This window comes from Pyrgilauda ruficollis, unplaced genomic scaffold, assembly GCF_017590135.1.
Source record: "Pyrgilauda ruficollis isolate IOZ18807 unplaced genomic scaffold, ASM1759013v1 scaffold16, whole genome shotgun sequence".
Lineage (NCBI taxonomy): Eukaryota > Metazoa > Chordata > Aves > Passeriformes > Passeridae > Pyrgilauda > Pyrgilauda ruficollis.
In genome coordinates, this window is record NW_024514764.1 from 6,599,681 (window position 1) to 6,622,451 (window position 22,771).

Genomic DNA, 22,771 nt, shown 5'->3' on the forward strand with positions numbered 1-22,771 from the left:
GCCAGCTGGGGCTGGCTCTGCCCCCTCTGTGTGCGCAGAGGGGCTGGGAGCACTTTCTTCTCTGCTGCACTGTACAAAGGGGAGCAGGAGCAGGGCTCCAGGTGACTGCAGGAGAGCCAGCTGGATTTCCTGAAACAGAAGTAGGATTGCTGTGGGATTAGATTCAACAATGCTCAGGCAAGAAAGGAAAGTTTTGGAAGTTGTGCACAAGTCAGAATCAGGGGGTCCCTGAACCTGTGTTTGTGTAGGGCATGGCTTTGCATCCCATTATCCTCCTGTGGTTCCCACCATGCAGTTTTGCTTCTCCCCCTGCTCCCTACTTTTGCATGATAAATACTTCTCTGTATTTTGCATCTCTTTATGAGTAACATGGACTCATTCCACAGCTAATACAGACCTTGATTAGAAGAGATCATCTCTGCCTTCATGTGCCAAGCTCAGAGCCAGCTCTTCCTTTCCCCCTCTCCAAAGTTTCATTGAAAGCTGATGCTGTTTTCAGCAGTACTGTCTGCTTCACCAGCATTCAAGATAAATTATTTATGCAGAAGTTGGCATTTCTGATATTTATAAAAGGAAGGAGAAAGACAAAACTCCCTTTGAAAGCACAGGCTTAAAAGCCTTTTGCATTTATCCCCTTGCTATCATATGGAAAAACTTAGGCAAAAATTCCTCCACACTTTGATCAGTAAAGTGGCCCTTTCATACCTTTTTGCTGATTTTACCTCAGCTGGCACACTGCAACTGTAAAGGGATCAACAGTGCTTCTACAGGACATCCAGGGATGGTGTTTGGCATCATCTTCCCATATTTTCTCAATGATAAAATTTTTAAAGTTCACTGAGTAAGGCATGTTTCATCCTAGTGGTGATTAAATTAATTGATCAAAGGGTTAAGATAAATTTTGGAAGAAGTAAAACAATAAAGCTTATTGCTTTGAAAAAAATACATTTTCATGTCTTTCAGTAACAGTGATGTTTGTGCTAGAAATTTCTGAGGGATTTTTTAATACTAGTTGGAACCTTCTGCCTGTGGAATGATAGATTTGACACGTTGACAAATTTTTTATACTTCTCACTTTTTGGCTTGATTAGCTGAGGGACAGACAGCCTTTATCAGTTTCTTGTTGGATTGAACCTGAGCCTGCTGAAGTGTGCTTTGTGTTGAGAGATGCTGATAGACAGGGACAAAAATAAATATCTACGTGCGGTTGCATTTTATTTTGCAGAAGGCATCCTTGGATCCTGGAGAGCACCACAAACCACCGCGGTGCAGGTCTGATCTTTAGTCAGGAAAATTTGCCAGTCTGGGGCTGTGACACGGAGCAGCAGCTGGCAGCACCCCACAGCCACAGGAGAAAAGGCTGAAGCAGGTGCTTGGAAAAGCACTAACAGCAGGGAGAGAGACACACGCAGTCACAGACATGAGACGTGAAGACGAAAGACACAAAATACGTGATTTTTTTTTTTTTCATGGAATTTATAGACGGAAACATCATGAGCTGGAGGGAGATAGAGGAAAGTGAATGCAGATGGCAGGAGCTGTGGAGAAGTTTTCTCTCCATACTGGTGGGAGTGGGAGGGTGGCAGGCATTGTGAAAGAGCAGAGAAAGTGCCCAAACGACACGAGCTAAGATGAGCATCTGCTTTGCACTTGCTGTCTCCACCTGGAAGCCATTGGCACAGAGTGTGCTGATAAAGTCAGGTGCCAGCTCCTTGTCCCACCATCACACTGAGCTGGGACCTGCCTTAGCACAGGGCTGTGCCAGCACCTGTGAGCTGCAAAAGCTGGGGAAAGCCAGGAATCTTCTGGTGCATGCAGTGTTGGCAGGGACAGTGAGCTTCTGCCACGTGGGGCATGGTCCAGCTTCTACAGCCAGCAGCTCCTGGCTCCTCTGGGAGCTGGACCAGGGCTGTGGGTGGGATGCACAGCTCCTCATTGCTGGAGGAATCTCTTCAGCTCCTGGAGCTGCTGTGAGTGGCAAGCAGGGCGTTCCCTTGGTGTGGGGAGGTGCTGAGCAGCACTGTCCTGCTCCCTGTCAGCAGTGGGTGGCCAGAGAACCTGAGTACAGCTGAGCAGCAGGCTGTCCTCAGCCTGAGGAGCCAGAGCTGCAGAGTGCTCGTGCCAAGCCTCGGGTGGAGCTTGTACCTGCATGGAAACACTTTCTGAGCTTGGATCCACATTCGGTGTTCTGGGGGACTGAGCCTAAAGCAGAGGCACAGGGAGCTGCTGCCTGATGCATCAGCAGAGCCAGCAGCTAAGCAGAAGGACTTCTTGTGGAAAATGTCAGTGCAGGTATTGCCAAATTCTTTATCCTTGGCAGTTCTGGGAGGCTTTCTCTTGCAGGGTAATTATTGCTTTTCTAAAACCCAGTAGCTGCTCATGGAAAGGCTCTCGAGTCCAGTCCCCATAGGAACACTCTGCACTCCTTAAATATCCCCTGGAATGTGTGTGGCTTTGCTTAATTGCCATGAATGAAGTTGGCAGGCCTCGCTGGAGCTGGGCTCAGATTCGCACATTTCGCTGCTGAAAGGAATTCTGAGGCACATGTTCAGGACCCCAAGTTTTATTGACATATGATTCATTTCTCTTTTGGCAGATTTGAGTGGGCAGGAATAAATGTTTTAGACCAGCAGTAATGAGAGCTTGGAGGGAAAAAAAAAAAAGCCTAGTTATGGTGGAAAAATAGCATGAAGTTCCTTCTTCCCTCAAATTAAGCCATTTTTATAGTAGAGGCAGTGTGTGTTGGACTTGCTTTTTTAACTTCATACTATGAGTGCACTGGAATGACCTGTCAGTTCTGCTGTTCAAAATGGTTCGAGGTGGTTGCATGGGGCCATGTTTGCTCATCAGCTGGATGTTAAAATCACCCTGGAAGTTTACCTGTGGCCAGTGGAGGAGCTGGTCCTGGGATACCCCCACCCTGCAGGTCACTGGAGTTAGAACTGTGATGGGATGCTGTGATGGATGTTTGTCCATCATGATAACAACATTTTTAGCTCTTAACCTGTGGTTTGTTTTCGTATTTTGGCTTGTGTTTTTCTATCTTCTTTTATTTCACTCTGTATGTTTGTTTTTCCTTAGTTCCATTACAGTGGCTTTTTTCTCCTTTCCTGTTTGAGTCTGTAAAGCTTGAGCATTGAAAAATTTTTCTTCTTGACTGCTCTCTCTTTAACCTTATCTGTATTCCTGGTCACCTCATCCTTTCCCCTCAGTGCTGTTCACTCCTTGCCCTTCCTGCAGAGAACTGGGATTCTGGGGGTGTATTTTGTGGAGGAGGAACAGAGAGGAGAGCCTGGTGGGGTCCAGGAGCAGGACCTCTCCATGGGATGTCTTCTTCTCAAAGCTTTTTGCACAACAGAGGCTTTCTCATGGCCTTTCAAAGGCAATGACCATTTGGCTTTAGAAGGGATTTTGTGACTCTCTTCATCATACATCCAGTTGGTGCCAGTTATGTAGGAAACACTGCTCCTATTCATTGGTAAGTATATTTTTTTTTCTCAGGTTCTGGTCCTTAATAGCTCAACCTTCCCCAAACAATGGCTGTGTCACAGGATGCTGTAGAAAACCTGCTGGAGCAAACTGTTCTAAACCATCAGTTTTCTAATGTGCCTGGAGGTACCAACACAGATAACCTTGAGGAGGAAAATCAATCTGAAACTTCATTAGGAGCAATGCATAGATGTCAGTGCTGATGTAATGTGCTCTGGGTCCTGTTGGGAAGGGTTTCAGCTGCAGAATTTTGCTGGTGTTGTAGCAATGCACAAGGAACAGTCCACAGGGCTGTGAGGAAGGAATTACCTGGTCCAAACAAGATGTGCATTAATTTAAAGCTCATCTTCCTTTGGGGAAGCCTCTTTGTGTTTCATATATGACAGAAAAGAACAGAAAAAACTCTGGCTCAAAACGTGGGTTCAGCCCAGGCAGTACCTGGAGAAGGTTCTGGATCACAGGCGAGCCCAAGGCTGCAAATCCAACCTGGCAGTGTAATTCAGCCGGGAGTGAAATGTTAATGAGAGCTTCAGGAGAGGCTCAGACATCCCAGACTTGGTGTCACTCCGGCATCTCATCAAACAGGAAATTGCTTTTCCAGGGTCATCTGGGATCTGGGCACGAATCAGCTCGTCATCAGCATAATAATGGCAGCTGCACTGATGCCTTAGCACAGAGGGGCACACTGCACGCCCCGGCTGGGAGCAAAACAGCGAAGGCAAAACCAACAGCTCTGTGGTTTCCTGATGCAAAAACCTAGGAAACACAAAATCCAGGCACTTCCTTGCCCTTCGGTGAGCGGTGATGGCAGCTCTTGTGCATGAATCCATGAATCCATCCCCTCCTGTCAGCTCAGCCCTGCAGGAGCTCTGGGGATGCCCAGAGGCAGGACGAGGGTGCTGATGCTCTGTGTCCCCACGGGTGTCTCTGGGCTCGCTGGTTCTGGCAGCACGGAGCGTTCCGAGCTGGGTGACAAGGCTGTCACATCGGCAAAGGGACCCATGGCATGGGCGAGCCGGGAAAGGCGCAGGGAGCTGGAGCCTGCTGCCTGCGCCTCCGGCTTCTGGGAGCAGCGGGAATTCCCTGCTGGCTCGCCCGTCAGGCGGGTGACTGAGGCACGGGACAAGGCTGGGAGGGTGCAGCACGGCGGGGACAGTGCCAGCCCGTGGGGACAGCCAGCCGCTGCTCCATTCTCCCGAGGCTCACATCCCCGAGGCGCTGGGCAGCGTTCGGAGCGCGTTTCCCAGATCCCCGTGGCTGGGCTGGGAGTGATGCCTTGATAACATCAGAGGCATTGCTGAGCCGTGAAAAGGCTGAGTCACTTGTCCGGGGCGCTGAGCTCTGGGGATCCGGCCAGATTCTGGAAACCCTTCTGCTGGGGCTGCTCTGAGCACAGCCATCCTGCCCTGGCCTTTGGGCAGGGGCTCTGTGTTCCTGCCCTCGGAATAACCAACACCAGTGTGGGCACTCTGGAGAGCATCGAGTGGCAGAAGGAGCTGTGGAGATTTGTGAGATCAGGTTTGATCTGATTAAAGCTGCTCATAGTCTGCCTGCTGTCTTCGGTGGATCACAGAATACAGCATTTTGTATCTCTCCTTACTCAAATTTAAGCCTAAATAGCCAAAAGGATTTTTCTAGAGGTGCTGAAATCCCTGTTAGGTTAGGTCCTACAGAAAATTAGGTTTTACCTGTACCTGTGGAAGGCTGGGTGGGCTGGGCTGGGCTGGGCAGCAGTGTGATGGTGACACTGTAGGGGCTCCTTCCATCATCTCTGCAGGGTGATGGGACACTGTTGTCCTGTGGTGGGACACGGTTCTGCTGTGATGGGACACTGTTCTCCTGTGATGGGACACTGTTCTCTTGCCAGTGCCCAAGTGGGTGTTACAGATCCAGCCTGACACTGTCAGTGTACAGCACAGGCTTTTTTTTTTTTTTTTTTTTTTTTTTGTTAATTGATGAAAAATAGATCAGAAATGCAAATGAATTGGAAGCAGGGAGCTCTGCCTTCCCTTGCTGAACTCCATGGCTCCTCTCTGGCCCAGGGAAACGCCTTATTTCCTGCAGTTCTTGGATAAGGTCAATAGGTTCCGTCAATGGACAGCTCCACAAGTAATTATCCCAAATCTTAATGCAGATTTTCAGCACTCTAAGCCTGAGGTGACTGGAAGGGTCCTACATCACTGCCCCATGCCAGCCTGCCACCTGGCTGTGCCAGAAGTTTGGTATTTGCAGCTGGAGCTGTTTGTCTCTCCCCAGCAGGTAATAAAATCACTGAGCAGTTTCCTAATTTGCACTTCCAAATGCACCTGAATTTCTAGGAATTTAAGCCTGAATGGAGCCTGGCCAGCAGTGAATGCAAGTAGGACTGGGTCTGTTAAAAATGTTGTTTATGTGTTATAAAAAATGAGCTGGGGTGGAGGGCTGCCTCGTGTGGCTCCTGTTGAGGGTGGTGGTGTGGGCACTGTGGTGCTTCCACCCTGTCCTGCTAATAGGATTAAAAATCACTGACTGTTCTTGGTGATAAACATGTCTGCAGGCCATTCCAGCCACAGACCTGAGAGGAGCATTTTTGGGCAAAATCAAATGAGAGATGATAGTTTAAATCAATTAGATGGTGTTTAAACCACCTGGGAAGTGAGACTCCTGGATCCTTGTGAGTGCCACCACAGGGCACCACGGTGTATGTAGGTATGTGAGTACTGAGTGCATAGAGGGTCAGGTGTGTGTTGGGGAGTGGCTTTTTGATGGAAAGAACTTAAAACATCATCTATTGAACAGCACTGTGATGTGGGAGCTGGCCCAGGCTGATGGAGGGTGAGGCAGAAGTACTGTAGCAACAAAAGAAAATGTGTGTGGTAAATGTGGGTGTGGGTGCTGTGGAGTCACAGTGCTGCCCCACAGTGTGACCCACAAGCTGCTGTGACAAAAGGAATTTGAGTTAAGAAATCAGATGCTTTTCCTGGTTTTGTTTCCCAGCCTCAGTTTCCCCAAGCCACGGATGTCTTTGCCAGGGATTGTGCCTCATGTCTGGCCCATCTGCTGATGACCTGGTTCTTTGGGTCACTTCAGGCTGTGGCTATTCTGAGAACCTTTTAGTTTACTGTCTACCCGTAGTTTCTGGTTTCTGTAATCTAATATTTGGGGCATCAGTAAAGATATTCAAGCCTTTTGTTATGATTGCAATACCACTGCAGCTCCTTTTCCTCTTGGAACAGGCTCTGACACCTAACCTAGGCTGGTTTTGGACTGTTTGACTGTTTGGGATGAAGCACTAGCTCTGCACTCCTGCATGGACCTGGCACTGGGCAGCTGGATCAGTTCCCTGCCTGGTGTGTTTCCAGGCTCCAGAGTGGTTCCAGCGTGTGCATTTTGCATCTGCAGTAAGAGCCTCTCAGAGCCAGGTCATGGCAAGGGAGGAGAGCTTATTTTAAACCCTCACGTCTGAGGAGCAGTGATGTGAGCTCTCCAGCTCTTTAATGACTGGTTTTAAGCATCATTAAGTATAAGGAAAAGGAATGGTGGCTGAGCAGCTGTTGCTGTGGAGCTCTGGCCATGGGCAGGCTGGTGAGCAGCAAGGCACAGTCAGGCTGTGCCATGGTCTCTGCCAGATGATGCCAAGGCACAGTCAGGCTGTGCCATGGTCTGTGCCAGATGATGCCAAGGGATTCTGAACTGCCCTGCTGTGACCCAGGGGTGCTTTAACCACTGCATGAACTTCCCAGGTGGCTGCTGTGGCCCATGGGGGCTGAGGAGAAAGGGAATGTCTTCTCCAGTGGGTCTGTGTTCTGCACCTTGGTAAGATCAGAACTACCTGGAACTATTAAAAATGGAGCAGAAGCTACTGACCTTGTACCCCTGCCTCCTTATAGGTCCTCTTTGCCTGGCTGCTGGGAAGCTGGTGAAGGATTGGTGATTGGAGAAAGATCTTCTTTTGGGGATGGTTCCTTTCTTGTTCCCAGTTAGCACGAGGTACTAACAGATGGTTCTTGGTTACAATTCAGAGCGTGACTAAAATTCATTTTTCAGGCACTTAGACAAATGGGATTTATTTAATTTCTCTCCCTTCTCTTCCCCTCTGAGCTCTGTTCTAAATCTTCACATTCTCTTTTCCCTGCAGAATGAAGTGGAGCTGGGGGAGCTCCTATTGTCACTAAACTACCTACCAAGTGCAGGAAGACTGAACGTGGACATCATTAGAGCAAAACAGCTTCTTCAGACAGACATGAGCCAAGGTTCAGGTAAAGGGCAGTGCCTTTCTCACATTACTCATGCACAGGTTATTTGTGCCTTTAAAGCACATCAGTGAGGCTGCAGTTTGTGGGGGACCCAGGGGGATTTGATGCTCAGTTCCTGTTAATACAAGGCTCTGGAGGTCCCTCTTGTATGTATAGATAACAATAATGGAAGTATTTGAACACTTATGCTGAGATACAATGGAGGGTTTGCCAAATCTGAAGTAAAGCTCTCTGAGCCAGGCTGAGGTGAGGCACCAGAGCTTTGATCCCCTGTGCTGTGTGAGGCAGCCGTGGGCTTTGCTCCCTGCTGGCCCTGGGCACTCTGGCTGGGAGCTGCTTCGTGCCTCTGTCCTCAGGTGGTCTTCCCACGTTCCTGCCCCAACCTCTGCTGCTGCCAGAATCTTGGCATTTTCCAAAAAGAGCAGCATGTCAGGGCTGACATTAGCTGTGCTTTTGGCAGGGACTGTTTTTAATCTGGCTGCCTGGCTTCTGTGCCCACTGCAAATCTCTGGGAGCAGCGTGGGGGTACAAGTCCCAGCCATTTCCAAAGGCCACTTCCCAGCACAATCCATCCCTGTGGTGCCCAGCCCTCGTGAGCAGGGCTGCTGACTCATGATCCCCATAACACAGGGCCTGTGCTTTGTGCTCTTTGCCAGATCCCTTTGTGAAAATCCAGCTTGTTCACGGATTAAAATTAACGAAAACCAAGAAGACCTCCTGCATGAGGGGCACGATAGATCCCTTCTACAATGAGTCCTTCAGCTTCAAGGTTCCACAGGAAGAGCTGGAGAATGCCAGCCTGGTGTTCACAGGTGAGTGTGGTGGGGGTAGCAGCAATTGTGGGTGTGCAGGAGACTGCTTGTCCCACCCTGCAAGGGGTGCCCATCACTGGGGTCTCTGGGGAGCTTAACTGGCACTCTGTCCTCTGCAGGAGCTGTCCCCAGCACTGCCAGCCTGGCTGGGAGCTGGTCCTGTGCTTGCTTGGTCCCATTCAAAATGCTCCTGTGCAGAGGAAGAGGAGGAGCATTAATTGCCCTTCTCAGTGGCAGCCAGCCTGGCAGAGAGTCCAGCCTGAGGAGAGAGAGGACAGCAGTGAGCAATCACAGAGCCCAGGCACTGGCAGAATAACTCCTGTACTTGATGTGGTTTGCTGGTGAGAGGCTGCACCTAAAGGTGTTCCACAGTGACCTCAGCTGTTCTGGGAGCAGAGCTGACTCATGCCTTTGTCTCTGAAGGGCTGGGGCTCCGTGCCAAGCCCTGCATGGCACAGCTGGGATGGACCCAGGCACAGCCCACAGAGCCTGGGGGCCACGGGCAGGCTCAGAGCTGACCTCCCTCGAGAGCTCTGTCAGCACTGGAGGTGCTTGGCTGGGATAGGAATTCCTGTTTTTAAGCAGTTTCTGGGTCTCTTCTATTTGTTCTCGAGGCATGAAGACAGGCAGTAGAGCCTTGGTGCTGGGAGCAGGAGTGGCAGAGCACAGGGCTGCAGTCCTGGCCCAGGGACCTGCTGAGGCTGGTGGCATTCTCTGCCTTTTCCCACCCCAAAAGCCTTGAGCAGGGCTGCAGGGACCCTCTGAAGGGTGGGTTCCCTCCCGTGCCATGGCTGCACCCCCATGGAGCTGTGGAGCTCAGGCACCATCAGGAGCAGGGTCAGACCTCCTGGCCCTCTGCAGGGTGGTGGGGCCCACACTCTTTTACCACATTGGACTCTCATGCTTCACAAACACTCTTCTTGACAACTTTCCATCATTTCTTTTGGTGAAAACAATCTGCTTCTGAAAGGGTGCATTTTGAAGTATTTTTTAATTTTACTTTTTACATGGAAGTTACAGCTGTCAAAGCTGGTTCAAGGAGGCTTATGCCAACCCATTAGTTTGTTTTCAAACATGTTATAACAAAAAGTGATGCTGATCAGCAGCTTAAATGTTGCCCTTCATGCTCAGAAATTTCCTCAGCAAAACACCTATAGTTAGTCACGGTTTGGCATGCCTGTCACCCTGACTGTACCTTGCATGTGCAGTGAAGAATTTGTTCCTGGAGCTTCCATCAGGTGATCTTGTGACAGGTGTGAATCACTCGACTCCTCGCTTCCCCCCTTCCTGCTGGGAGCAGAAAAGGCAAAGAGAGAGCAGCTCTGCAGCTGGGAGGGTGAGGGGAGCACTGCTGCTCAGCACAGTGAATGAAGGTAGATGAAGGGGTGGATCTCTGAGGGTTTTTTCTGTGCAAAGAGGTGTATTCCCAGTGAGCCAGTGGGAACCTGGCTGATCCATCACCCTGTGTCACGCTGATTTCAGCGCTGAGCCTCCTGAGTGGGGCTTCATTTTCTGACTGACACATTGCTTGCTTTGAATTTGCAATAAATAATCCCAGGCCAGAAACGTCCCCAGCTGCTCCCCAGCTGGGAAGGAAGGTGCAGAGCTTTGGGAGCTGCAGTGGGGCCAGGTTCCCCTGGCTGCCCTTGGCCTGAGGCCAGGTGCAGGGTGGGCACGGCGCTGCCTGGGCTGGGGATTCTGCTGTGCCCAGGACACTCTGGTGTGAGATGTGGGGCTGGTGTAGCCAGCAGAGAGCTGCAGCCAGGGGTGCTGCTCATGGTTTGGTGTGTGCAGCCTTCTGCTGGGTCAGTGCCTGCGCTGTTTGCCACAAGGACTGTGGATCAGGGGACATGGTGGAGATGCTGAGCCACATTCAGTGTTCATCCAGGTGACAGATTGGCTCCTGGTGGTGGTGGAGGTGTGTCCCCAACACGGAGTGCAGCACCAGTTTATTCCTGTGTGCATCTGCGGGGTTCTGCTGAAATGAGTTTCTGAAGGTCTGGGAGGGGGTTGTGGTGTTCCCCACAGAGCTCCTTCTTGGCACCTTGCAGTATTATTCCCCTTAAGGGCTCGTGAAGGGCTTTGGGATCCTCTGTTAAAAGATAATCAAGAACAAATGTTTGGCAGTGTGGGTATCTTGCAATGTGAGATCTCTATTTTGCATCTCTGCATAGCAGGGCCATAGTTTAGTTTTGTTGTTTTTTTAACTTAGGTGCTTTGGGGTTCTTTATTGCTGCAGTGGTGGTTCTTTCTGTTGTGTGTTTTGTTTGGAATTGTTTCTTATTTCTTTTCTCTTCCAATCCACATCTCTAGTCCATTAGGTCAGTTAATTAAATTTGCTGTTGAGTCAAAGTCCAATTGAAAAGCAAAATAATCCTGCTTGAAGGGTGGGTGATGGTGCTTAGAATGGAGAGAGAGAGAGAGCTGTAAAAGCAGCCATGGGAGCCAGAAGCGAGTATGTCTTCAATAATTTAAAGGAACCTTTATTGTGGCTTTGTATTTTGGACCCAGTCTGCAGCTGTCTTTACATTGGCTTGGCTTCACTGGGAAGCTCTGGAACTCTGCCAGTTCCCATCAGCTGGGGCTCCTGGCTCCCATGGGGCTGGTGCCACACTGCAGGGTAAGGCACCATCCACACAAAGGCAGATGAATTTTGTTTTCCCCCCTGTGTGTTTTTCTCCTGTGTACCTTGAGTCAAGCTGTCTGTGTTCAGTGCACTCTGGTGTGGATTTCTCCACGGTTTGCTGTGAATTACCAAGGATTGAGTGTGCAAAGAGAGATAAAGCACCATCCTGCTTTCCTGGTGGTGCTCTGGAGAGCTGAACTCCACACCAAACTCGGGGCTGGGGCACAGCTGGAGTTGGAGAGGGGCCCTGGGTGCCTCCAGGATGATGTGCCCAGGAAGGGCTCTGTGTTAGCCAGGACTGGAGGAGGGGGTGGTTGGGCTGGTGCTTTGGTCTTTCCTCCTCCTCAGGCACACAAGGATTCAATACTGCCAGTTATTGGCATTTGCAGACCAAAATACTTCTCCTTCCACCCTGGTGCAGCACACCTTGTACCAGCTGTCTTCCTGCCTTCCCTCTGCTCCTTCCTCAGATGCTGCTGGAGCTGTCACTAACTCACAGTCCCAGTCCAGTGCCCAGAATGGTGGGATGAGCTCTGGTGGAAATGTCCTCTCCAGGAAAAAGCATCCAGGGTTAGGATTGCTGCTGCAAGCATTGTCTGTTAACAGCTTCTCCCCAAAAGAGGCTGAAACCAGAAAGCCACTGATGCTCATAACAAATCTAATGTCCTGACAAAATAAATAAATAAAAAAGAGTGAGGCAACAGCTGGTGGAGAGGATGTTTGATTTTCATTTACTTCATCAAACATGTTGTCTAGGTAATGAGCAGCCATATACATATTGAAATAGAAATGCACTCTTTTGAGTGGTTCTTTTTTGCACTTTCTGGGTTTTTTTTTTTGGCAACCTGACACGTATCCCCCATGTGCCATCTTCTGCTTGAGTGCAGGCAAGTCATGGGCTCACCTCCTGCAGAGCAGTGGGGCAGGCTCTGGAAGGTGGGGTGTCCTCCTAACCTGTACACCCGTGAGCAAGGTGTGACTCTGCCTGTGGCAAGGGGAAGGTGGAGTTTGGCCCTGACAGCAGCACTGGCAGCTGCTGCCAGGATCATTTCCATGAAGGAGAGAGTATTTGAGATGCATGTGCAGCCTCTGTGCTGGGAGGGCTGGATGGTGGGCACCCAGAGACCCCGTGCTCTCCCCACTGAGGGATTTTGGGCTGCCCAATAAATCTCAGTCTGTCAGAAAGCTTGGGCTGTGCAGCAGGAAGGCAGACTACACCTGAAACCTGAGCACTGTATTTTGTTAATGATTATAATGTTGTTAATAACAATCATCAGTGATGCTGTTTGTACTGCAGTAAAGCCCAGATGGCCCAATAAAAACCAGCAGCACTCCAAGGCAAACTGTGTCTCAGTGACTCCTCAGCATCTTTTCATCACTTACCATAAAAAAAAAGAACCTTCAGCACTCAGGTGACGTTTGTCTCCCTGAGGTCCTTGTGGTGGCTGTGTGTCCTTCTCATTTAAATGAGCTGTGGACATGTTTGCATGGCAGGACCTTTAGGGCTTGTTACTCAAGCAGAGTCCCCAAAGAGGGAGGAATCATCTCCTTGCTCTGGGTAGATCATCTCCATGCAATTGTAGAGGGAAAATCTGCTTTTCCCTCTGGCCTGGCTGCAAGGCAGCTGAGCTGGGACAGCGCTGGGGCTGATGGAGAGCAGCAGTGGGGCTCATCCTGCTGCTCTGCTCCTGTCTGGAAGGGGGGCATGGCTCCAGCAGGGCAGGATGCTGTGCCTGGGGAGGGAAGCAGGCTGGGCAGGGTGTGCTTCTTGGTGGAGAGACTGACCTCGAAATGTGTGTGACCTGCACTGGTGGCACCTTCACCGTCAGTCCTGGCTGAGGCTGCAGCTCATGGGCACTCTGTCTTCTGGGAGGATTTGCTGATACTCCTCACTTTTCAATATGTTTCAAAAATTGGCAATATCTCTGTTTTCTGTAAAGATTTAGGACCCATTTTTCCATTGTATTTAGGGGTTTTTTTTTAGTATTTTTGTTCCCAAGAGTGTTGAGATTTGCAGAGCTGCACCTGTGGTTTCAATGGCTGCAGCAGAGGGGCCCTGGCCATGCCATCAGCCACCTCTGTGCCCCAAGTGCTGTAATGTGTGTCTTCAGACCCCTGCCCAACTTTAATGCTTCATTCCAGGGCTCTAATTAACTTCCAGTTAACAGGCAGTACTTGATTAAAAGAACAGATTGCTGTTCAATAGCAATATACCTGGTTCCTCTGTTGGCTCATTTTCAGTTGGCCTTGTGGAAAATATGGGGACCATTTAATGAAGTTTGTATTTTGAAAGAGGGGGAAAAAAAGTAACTGTTGGTGTGTATTGGTAATGATGCAGTTCTGGGAGTTGGGTTCCTTTCACTGAAATGTTTTCTTTTTGAAGCAATGCTGCCTGTTTCAACAGGATGCAAAGCTAGTGGGGCTTTTCAGTGGCATTTTCTTAATTAACAGACTGATTTCCAAATGTCCCAGTCAGCTGAGCGGGTTGAAAGTTGTTAAAGTTTTTGTCCTGAGGCTTCTCCAGAAATATATCTGAATTCTGATTTCCTGGCTGTGTGGAAGCAGGACCTGGAGGTACCAGCATCACCTGTAGCTGCAGTTTGCAGGGATGGAAACCACCATGTCTGGAGTCATCCCACATCTGCAGTTTGACTTGCCATCTCTGCTTTCTCCTCGTGCTTTTGCTTTCCCACATGAAAACCCAATAAACATTCAGGGCACTTTGTCTTTTGCACGCAGATATAGGGAAGAAATCTCTAATATATGAGTCAAATTAAACTGTTTTTTCCCATGCAGGAATGCAGAAAGAGGATTTGGTTTCTCTTCTGAAATACTATCATATTGGGCACCATAACATCTCTTAGATGGACAGATAATTAGACAACTCACTGCTAGAAAATTGTTTCTTGTCATCTATTAGATATGTCTTTTGGAAGTATTGGACTGTCTGTATATTTCCCATATCTAGAGCTCAGAAGCAAAATGTAATCCCTGATAAAACCTGTGTAATCCTATCTTAGCCAAAGGAGAAAAAATGGAAAAAACCCACTGATGTCAGCACTGTGTTTTCTGGGGATTTATACCTGTTTAATTTAGATCAGAATTTTCCTTTGTGTCTGGTGTTATAAAACACTCCATTCATTTATGCAGCAGCCACCATATGGTCCTTGCCCAGGTCTGGGGAGAGCAGGGAGCTCCTGGCTGCTGCCTCCTGCCCTCCAGGCCTTGCTCCAGCTCTGGTGGCCACACGAGGTGGCCCAGCAGGTCCTGTGGGACCCTGGGAGAGGGATTTGGGGAGATGTGCTGGCAGAGGAGACCCCTGAGGCCCAGCAGAGCTCTTCACAGCGGCTCTGTGTGCATTTCCAGATGTACAAATCCCCTGGGGGAGGAGAGGGGGCCCCTCTGCTCTCCATTTCAGTGCCCTCTGTGCCTTGCTGGTGTCCATGGCAGGTGCTGGTGGTCCCCTGGAGCAGGTGACAGCAGAGGGTCGGTCAGAGATGCTGAGTGGGGTCCTGCACACCCAGTCCTGTTTGGGGTCACTCGGAGAAGATGCTCTGGGGTTGGATTTGGCTTTTTGCAGCAGACTGACTGCATTAACAAGGAGGAGTGAAATGCCATTAATCAGGGTGAGAGCAACAAGATGCTGGCCCTTCCTGACCCGATCTGTTGCTCGCTTAGAAGGCAAAATTAGATTCATCAAGTTGCCTGACTTAGTTAATAAATGTGCTGCATCTGATGTGGCAGAAACTGCCTGTCCTGGAGTTCTCTGGAATCTTTTGTTAATCTTTTTCCCCTAAAGAAAGGAGCAAACCCTCCTCTCCCAGGCTGGTGATAGGTGCTTGCCCCTTTTGCCAAGCCTCTTAATTTAAGCAGTGCTGTGGCTCTCCTGCCCCCAGCCCTTCATCTTGTTTGGCTCACACTGCAGTGACAGGAACTGTTCAAATGTCTTGCAAGACCAGAATCTGCCTGTGCATCAAATGAAGAAAAGTCTGGGTGGCAGGAGCTGTTGTGGGCAGCAGAGCAGTGTCTGGAAATGGATTGCTGTGCCGGGCCCCGTGGCTGTCACAGGGGAGGGATGATGCCCCTGCCTGTGTCTGCAGGTGCTGCGTGGCACTGGTGCTGCAGCCTCGTCCTGCCAGGTGTGTAAATATGCATGAAGTCGTCTGTGTGCTTTGTTGGGGCTCATAGTGCAGAGAATTAAGATGCAGTTATAAAAAAAGGGGAATTGGAAGTGGCAGAAGCCAGGCATAGACACTCCTTTCCAGTATCCTCTGGGCTGTTGCAATAGATGCATCCAGCCCATTATTCCAGTGTCTCCTGATGAGGTAATTTCATGAGGTGTCATCCCTGCATGCCCTTGAGATCTCTGCAAGACACACTTGTGCATTCACCCTTTCCCTGCTGCTCCAGGGCTTTCCCCTCCCTGCGTGAGAGCAGACTGTGACTGGGCACACGCCTGGTTTGGGGTGCATGTGCAGGGAGCCCCAGCCAGAGCACAGGGGTGCCCCTGTCCCTGTGGGAGGTTTCCACAGAGTCTCTTGGTGTGGCTCTGTCCCCCGTGGGGCAGCAGCTGGCTCTGTGTGTGTGGCCATGTGCTGCAGCAGTTCCAGTTCCCTCTGCAGCTGGGCAGGTGCAGCCACTGCAGGGGAAGGCTGGAAAGAGAGTTTAATGTGCCCATCAGACCCTGGTGGAGATTAAACTGATAAATGGGAAACCATGGCATCTTCTCCTGTGCTTTTCTCTCCTCTCTACTAAATATGACAGGCCATGCTCCAGGAGCAAGGGCAGGATTTGGACCATGCCTGTGACCTTCTCAGTGTGCATCATTAGCCCAGCTGCTGCTGCTCCTCGTAGCACCTCTTTGTGCTAAACAGCTTTTAACATTGATGTCAAGCAGTTCAGGAGCAGCTTTCAGTCCTACTTAACCTGGTAGCTCAGCCCCACCCACTGGCTGAGGCAGGGCTGGGCACAGAAAGGGCTGGGCTCTGGGCACAGAAAGGGCTGGGCACAGAAAGGGCTGGGCTCTGGGCACTGGGTCCTGCCTGCCTGCATGGGCAGGTGTGTGAAGGGGGCACTTTGTGAGACCTCACCAAGTGCTGAGGCTGAGTGGGAAGTGCTGAAGTGTTGATGGGTCAGTGCCAGCAGGGATGTGGCTCTGCCAGAGACACCACACAATCCATGAGATCTGTGTCCTCAGGGGCACTCTGCCCCTCAGTTGCCTGTGTACAGCCTTGGGCGTGTTTTTGCTGGTTTTTCTTTTCTCTGAGTTAAATGGCTTTAGTTGCGTTGCAGGTGATGGTGTAGGAGTCTGCGGGACAGTTAGTTGTTGGTGTGGAGCTCAGCTTGCAGCACGCTGACATTCCCTGCTGGCACTCCGGGACCGGCAGCAGCAGAGGCGCTCTGTGACCGCACCGGGCGGTGCAGCACGGCCAGAACTGCTGAGTAACTCCTGAGGAGGTGCTGAGGAGCTGCTGAGTAACTCCTGGGGAGCTGCTGAGTAACTCCTGAGGAGCTGCTGAGGAGCTGCTGAGTAACTGCTCAGCACAGCTGGCAGAGCAGAGTTTGCAGGAGATGCGGATGTTTCACGGCCCCAGCTCATGGGTGTCCCCATCCTGTAAATGACACTGATAGCCTTGAAGCTAGCTTAAGGAAATGTGCTTAGTTAATGCTCCTCCCTGGTCATCCCAAGGATGCTGATATGTTCAAAGGATGAATGATTTTCTGAAATGCCAGCTTGAATTCTGCTATTGCACGTGACTCACAGATGATGATGATTTGCAGCTGTGCTCTGCACAAGTGCTCGGTGTGCAATTCTCAGTGTAGAGGGAAAGGTGAAAGGCATTTTGGCTGGATCTGGTGCCAGGGCTGATGCCACCCAGCAGCCTCATGGCTGAGTTACGAAGTGCCATAGGAAACAGCTGACTGGCAAAAAGTGATTCCATGTGACTGAGGCTGGTAGGGGACAAGGGAAAGCTCAGGCTGGAGCTGTCCCCAGAGCAGAGGTTGGAGCTCCAGGGCCCATTGAATCCCCTGGAAGTCACTGCCCTGCTGGGTGTGCAGTGCCTGGCATGGCTGTGCCCTCAGCCCTGCAGGGAGCAGGCAGCCAGGCTGGGGGGCTCAGCCTTCCCTCCTGTGCAGGACCCCTCTGGGGGACATGGGCCCTGACCCCAAAGGAACAGTTCATGTGGCACCCAGGCCCCCATCAGCTGGATACGGATCATTTAGGAACGCTGCATCAATAAGTTCATAACATGAAAATGTTTTATTTACATCGTGTACCTTGTCTTCAACAATTCAACCTTTTTAATGGATATAAGTAAAGGTGATTTTCTTCTGTATTTCTGTATTTCAGCATTTCTGTTGTAAAGAATGTCTTTTTAAGAAGCCTTTCTGTTTCCAAATGTGTCCTTCTGAAGAGCAGCTGCAGAAAGAATTGGTTTGACCTCTCCTTCTTTAATTGCTTTTTGCTCTGCGTTGGCCTAGAAATGGATGTTGCTATTGTGTAAATTACTGTGACAGTGGAAAGAGAGCTCATGAGATCAGGTGTGTCGTTTCCATCAGGAAAATATGCTTCTTAAATGGAAAGCAGCACCTACCAGTTCATAACCAGAGTCTGGGTCACTCTGAAAATCCCAAATGTTAATTACTTTATTTTCTGCTATTGAGCAGCTCCATGGTGTCACTGTTTTTGTGGGCAAGGGCAGATTGAATCTGAAATTTACTATGAGCTCCTTTCAGACTCTGCCAGGGGCTGTTCAGACATCGGGGAGCAGCCCAGCTCAGTCCACTTGTACAGTCACACACCTGGACTCAGTGTGTGGCACCGTGCTCAACTGCTGCCCCTGGAGCTTCTCCACCTTCACCTGTTGTGGAGCAAGCTGGATGGAAAGAACAGGAGCTTTTTACCTCCCCCAAGGCTGAAGGTGTGAGTTTGTGTGGAACTGGCCCCTCTGCAGCTGGGGGTGCAGCTGTGCTGTGTGTGTCACTGTGCAGAAGCAGAGGGCTGTGGCTCAGCCTGCCAGGCTGCTGCTCAGCCCTGCAGGGCTTTCCTGCTCAGGGGCTGCCAGGGCTGCCCTGCTGCCACCGGCAGGTCACCTTGCAGCCAGGGCAGGGCCAGCCCCGTGCGGTGCAGCTCACCTTGTGTCTGGTGGGCTGTGCCTGAGCCCCGCAGCGCTGTCGGTGCCTGGGGCACAGGGGGCTCAGTGTGTGCATCGGGGGGCTGGCACTGCTGCTGTCTGTCCCTGAAGACTACAAAAAAATCCTGTTGAAAATTTTGGTTTTGGAGTATTTTTGCATGGTTTTATCACAATATTTGATTTCTGTAGGCTAATAAATCATAGCAAAACATTTAGTATAGTCCTGCTAGCTTCACCTGTGATCCATTGCCTTGTAGCAGAACTCATTAATAACCCAGACAACTGTGTATTAGTTGGAGATGGATGGCTTAGAATTCCTGACTGTGTCCTCAGAAGGTGGCCTTTCCAAAAATCACCAACCTGGCCTCTTGACAGAGGCACTTGGCAACGTGTCCTGATGGCATCAGCCCCAGATAACTGATGGTGACAGGCAGAAGAGATGCAGTCTTCCTGCTGGGGTGGTGAACCCCAGATCATTTCTAAATGTCATTTGAAGATGGACTTACGGGGCTCTGAGTTGCAGGGTAGATTTTTTAGAGCAATTATTTGAAAAAATTACTTGGGCATTTGAAGGTTTGCTGTCACCTGAAATATCCACAGGTAATTTGGTGAGCAGAAGCATCTCTGCCCATAAACTGTGTGTGTCAGAGCTGTCAGAAGGGATGAAGTGAGTTGTTAACCTGGCACTGCTTGATTCCAGGACTGCACTGCCAGGTGGTGCCAGAGCCACCCAGAGCAAGATCCCAGACTGGTGCAGAGGTGAGGAACCAGCCTTACAGAGATGGAGAGGGCAGAGGGGCGGGTTGAAGTAATGCTGGTCACTTGGGGGGTGTGTTACATAGGAAATGCAGCCCTGACAGAGGTGTGTGGTCAGAAGTGAGTGCACTGTGCTCGGTGTCCTGCCTGCCTGTCAGGGTGTGCACACATCGGGGGGATGCCTCGGGGCTTCCCAGAGGTTGTTCTGCTGCCAGTGCTGGTTTCCAGCAGCCCTGCAGAGCTGGTGCTGCTGGCAGGGGCTCCATGCCAGGCTGAACATGCTCTGGCTGCACCAGCCCAGCTGGATTTGGAGCTCCTGTAGACATTTGTCCTTAAAAATCCCTCTCTTTCCTGAGGAGATTTTTTAATCGTTAATATTCCAGGCAGTGCCTGTGGATATCCTGACTTCAGCTTGCAAAGACTTAATTTTAACTTTTTAATGAGCTGAGGCAGGGCTTCAGTTTGCAGCACACGCGGTGCTTTTGCTCCTGTCTGGTGGGAGGGCTCAGCCTTTGCCAGGATCAGGCCCATCATTAGGGTTTGCTGCTGTCTGCGCTCTTTCCTTCCAGGAGACCGGGCTAATCCAAAGGACAGGGTGGTGGGTTGGTGTCTCTCCCTCAGTTGCTTTTCTGGACATTTAACAAGTAGCTGCAGTGATAATTATGGCAGATCGTTGCTGTGTAAACATCCTGCTGACAGCCTGGCCCTGTGTAATTCCCTCTCCGAGCAGGGCAGGCTGTGGATTAGCACTGGAGTGCTTTGTGCAGTGTATGTTAGGAAGAGGGCACTTTGAGATGCTGCTTCTGCACTTCCCCAGGCTCAGGCTGCTGGGCTGCTTTTGTGATTTCATGATGCCCAGGCAGAGCTTTTGGCACTTCTTTACGTGATGTAATTCTCCTTCAAGGCTGGACAGGACTGAACAGCCTGCTCCAGTGAAAGGTGTTGGTGTTGAAAGGGGGGTTGGAATAGGATGATCTTTGAGGTCCTTTCCAACCCAAATCATTTTATGAATCTACTTTACCTATTCATGGTAAATACTGTGGTAACTGTAGGTTTGTGTCTTGTTTATTTGAATTGTATTTCAGTCTGTAGTACAGCATATTTTATTTCTTCCAAGCCCCTGTTTCTCTAACATTTTTCAGATGCTAGTTCCATACCAGGAATGCTGGCACCTGCAGTGGGGGGACACCTGTGGGCCATTTGTTTTCCTGGGGCAGGGCTCTGGCTGGGGCGAGCGATGCTTTTGCTTTGACCGCTGTGCGTTTCTGCTCTCCCCAGTGTACGGGCACAACGTGAAGAGCAGCAACGACTTCATCGGGAGGATTGTGATCGGGCAGTACTCGACGGGCGCCCCCGAGTCCAACCACTGGCGCCGCATGCTGAGCGCGCACCGCACGGCCGTGGAGCAGTGGCACAGCCTGCGCTCCCGCGAGGACTGCGACCGCGTCTCGCCCGCCTCCCTCGAGGTGACATGAGCCGACGAGATAAAAACCAAACCAACGACTCAACCACCCCACCTCACGCCCTCCACGCGCCCCGCGGCAGCTCCGTTGGATTCACGCGGCACCCAGCCAGCCGTGCTGGCCTCGGTGATCCCGCTGTGTGCCACTGGCTCCAGCTGTGCCCCTGGGGCCGGGCAGCGCCGGCTGTGCGTGGCCGTGCCGTGGGAGGCACGGAGTGGGTGCAGGAGCTGGGAGTTGCCTCTGCTGTCCTTCCAGTCCAAATCCATGGCTCATCCTCTCGGAGATATAAGTACCCCTGTGCTCTCGTTGGTGAACGTGGTAATTAGGCTAGAATATTTTTTTAAACGGTAGAACCTGTGGTGAAATCGATTCTGACTGCAGTTTTGTCCTTGTAGTAGTGTTAACAGAATTAAGCTGCTGTTAGTGTGTGCGTTTGTGTGCCGGGGCAGTGTGTGGCCCATGTGGGATGGATCCCGTGTCCCGTCAGCGGTGACCTGCCAGTCTCAATAGCAGTCTGTGTGCGTAGTAGATTCAGTGCTGATATAGCAAAATAAACATTTCCAATAGCATTTGTACTGGGAAAACCAGCTCGCGTCCTTTCAAACATGTGCTGTGCAAAAAAACACCTGCTCCAGGGACTTTGGCGGTTAAGAAGACCCAAAAACCACAATTTTAATTCTCTCACAGACTGCAGTGGCTCTTTCTGTGTTGTGTGTGTGTTTACTCAGGTAGTTTTTCAGGTCACCAAGTGAATTTAGCTACAGTCAAGCTGTCCTGTTGGTTGCTTCTGTACATTTTATTTTTCCACAGCATATTGTCTGGTATGATGGAGATTGTATATTTATTGAAAATAAAATTCTATTTAATTGTGCCACATGGATTGGGGAAATACTTGTTGAGTTCACCTTTGTTTTGAGCTCCTTCAGTTATGCTTATGTCAGAAAAAAAGCCAAAATGGTGGTTGTTACCCTATTGTCACCCACTGCAGATGAACTGGGAGCAGTTTGAGAGAAACTGGGCACCTGCTGCTGGAGGTGGGTGTCAGAGCGAGCTGGATGCCATGGTCTGGCCATGGTGGTTCCCAGCACCCTGGGGGCTGGACATGTCAGACTCCAGAGATGGCACGTGGCAGGATAGGCAGCACTCATCTCCCTCCTCTATTCATTAAATGAAGCCCAAAATTAAACTCCAGTACCTCCTGTGCTTTTAATATTTTGATTTTTAAAAAGGAAAAAAAACATTACTATTTCACCCGTTTGTTATTTAGCTGCTACAGTTAGGGACAGGTGAGTATTAAAAAACAAAACAAAACCCAACCACACCAAAAAAAACCCAAACTAAAAAAGCTCAGTGCTTGCTTTGGCAGGTGTCAGTGCGTGGGTCCATAAGCCCTGCTGCTGTCCAGGTGTTCCTGCTCCAGGGCAGGTGTGTGTAGTAGCTCTGATATCAGCATCCCTTCAGCCCTTTGCCGGTGGCAGCTGGCTCCCTGCTGCTCCCCAGCACAGCTGCTCTGTGCCAGCAGCACTCAGCAGCGGGGCAGTGGTGCCTGCAGGGCTGTCCAGGGCCATCCTCCTGCTGAGCACACTGTGGATGCTGGCTATCAATTCTAACCTGCCTCTCCGCAAGGTGAATTTCTTCTCTGTCCTGCAGTGAAGCTGATGGCAAATCGCTGTTCTCTGGCGTCCTCCTGGTTTGTCTCATAAAAAAATCACCGTGGAGAGGGACTGCACAGGCAGTCCTGGGCAAACGAGTGCTGTAGGAGGCTGATCTCTTCCTGTAACTCACAAAGGCTCAAGCAAGGGGCCGTGGTTTCAGCACTTACTATGGTTTGCATTAATGTTCTTCCATGTGGGACCCGTGGAGCAGATTGAGCTCAGGACATCCATGACAGCAAACACAAGCTTTGCTCAGCACTGGGGGTGAAATGTGAACAGAAAGTAGTCTTGCCTGAGTCTGTCCTTGAAGTCACGAGGTGTCTGTTCCACAGGAGGAACAGTCATGTACACAGGATGCCAAAAATCGGTGAGGGTGCCCAGAGGGAAGGTCAGTAGGAGCAGAAGAGAAGCAGCCTGGGGAGCTCCTGGCTGCAGAGTAAACAGAGCAGCGTGGCAGGGAGAGGAGCAGGAGGGATGAACTGTGGCCGTGCTCCTGGGGCTGCAGCCAGCAGGTGAAGCACATCTGATGTTTGGTGAGGTTGGAAGGTAACCCCAAGTGCAGCTGGCACTGCGTGCACGGCGTGCCTGCGCTGTCCCAG

The 22,771-nt window shown here is 50.5% G+C and overlaps 1 protein-coding gene across 1 annotated transcript in view; it reads left to right on the plus strand.

Annotated features, from left to right (window-relative positions):
* SYT17 (synaptotagmin 17) overlaps positions 1–21,393 on the plus strand; it is a 33,497-nt gene extending 12,104 nt beyond the window's left edge. The window contains exons 6-8 of the mRNA XM_041462505.1: positions 7,607–7,727; positions 8,381–8,536; positions 20,333–21,393. Of these exons, the coding sequence (XP_041318439.1) occupies positions 7,607–7,727; positions 8,381–8,536; positions 20,333–20,529 (474 nt within the window). The 3' untranslated portion in view covers positions 20,530–21,393. The remainder of the gene's footprint in view (positions 1–7,606; positions 7,728–8,380; positions 8,537–20,332) is intronic.
* The last annotated feature ends 1,378 nt before the right edge of the window (positions 21,394–22,771 follow it).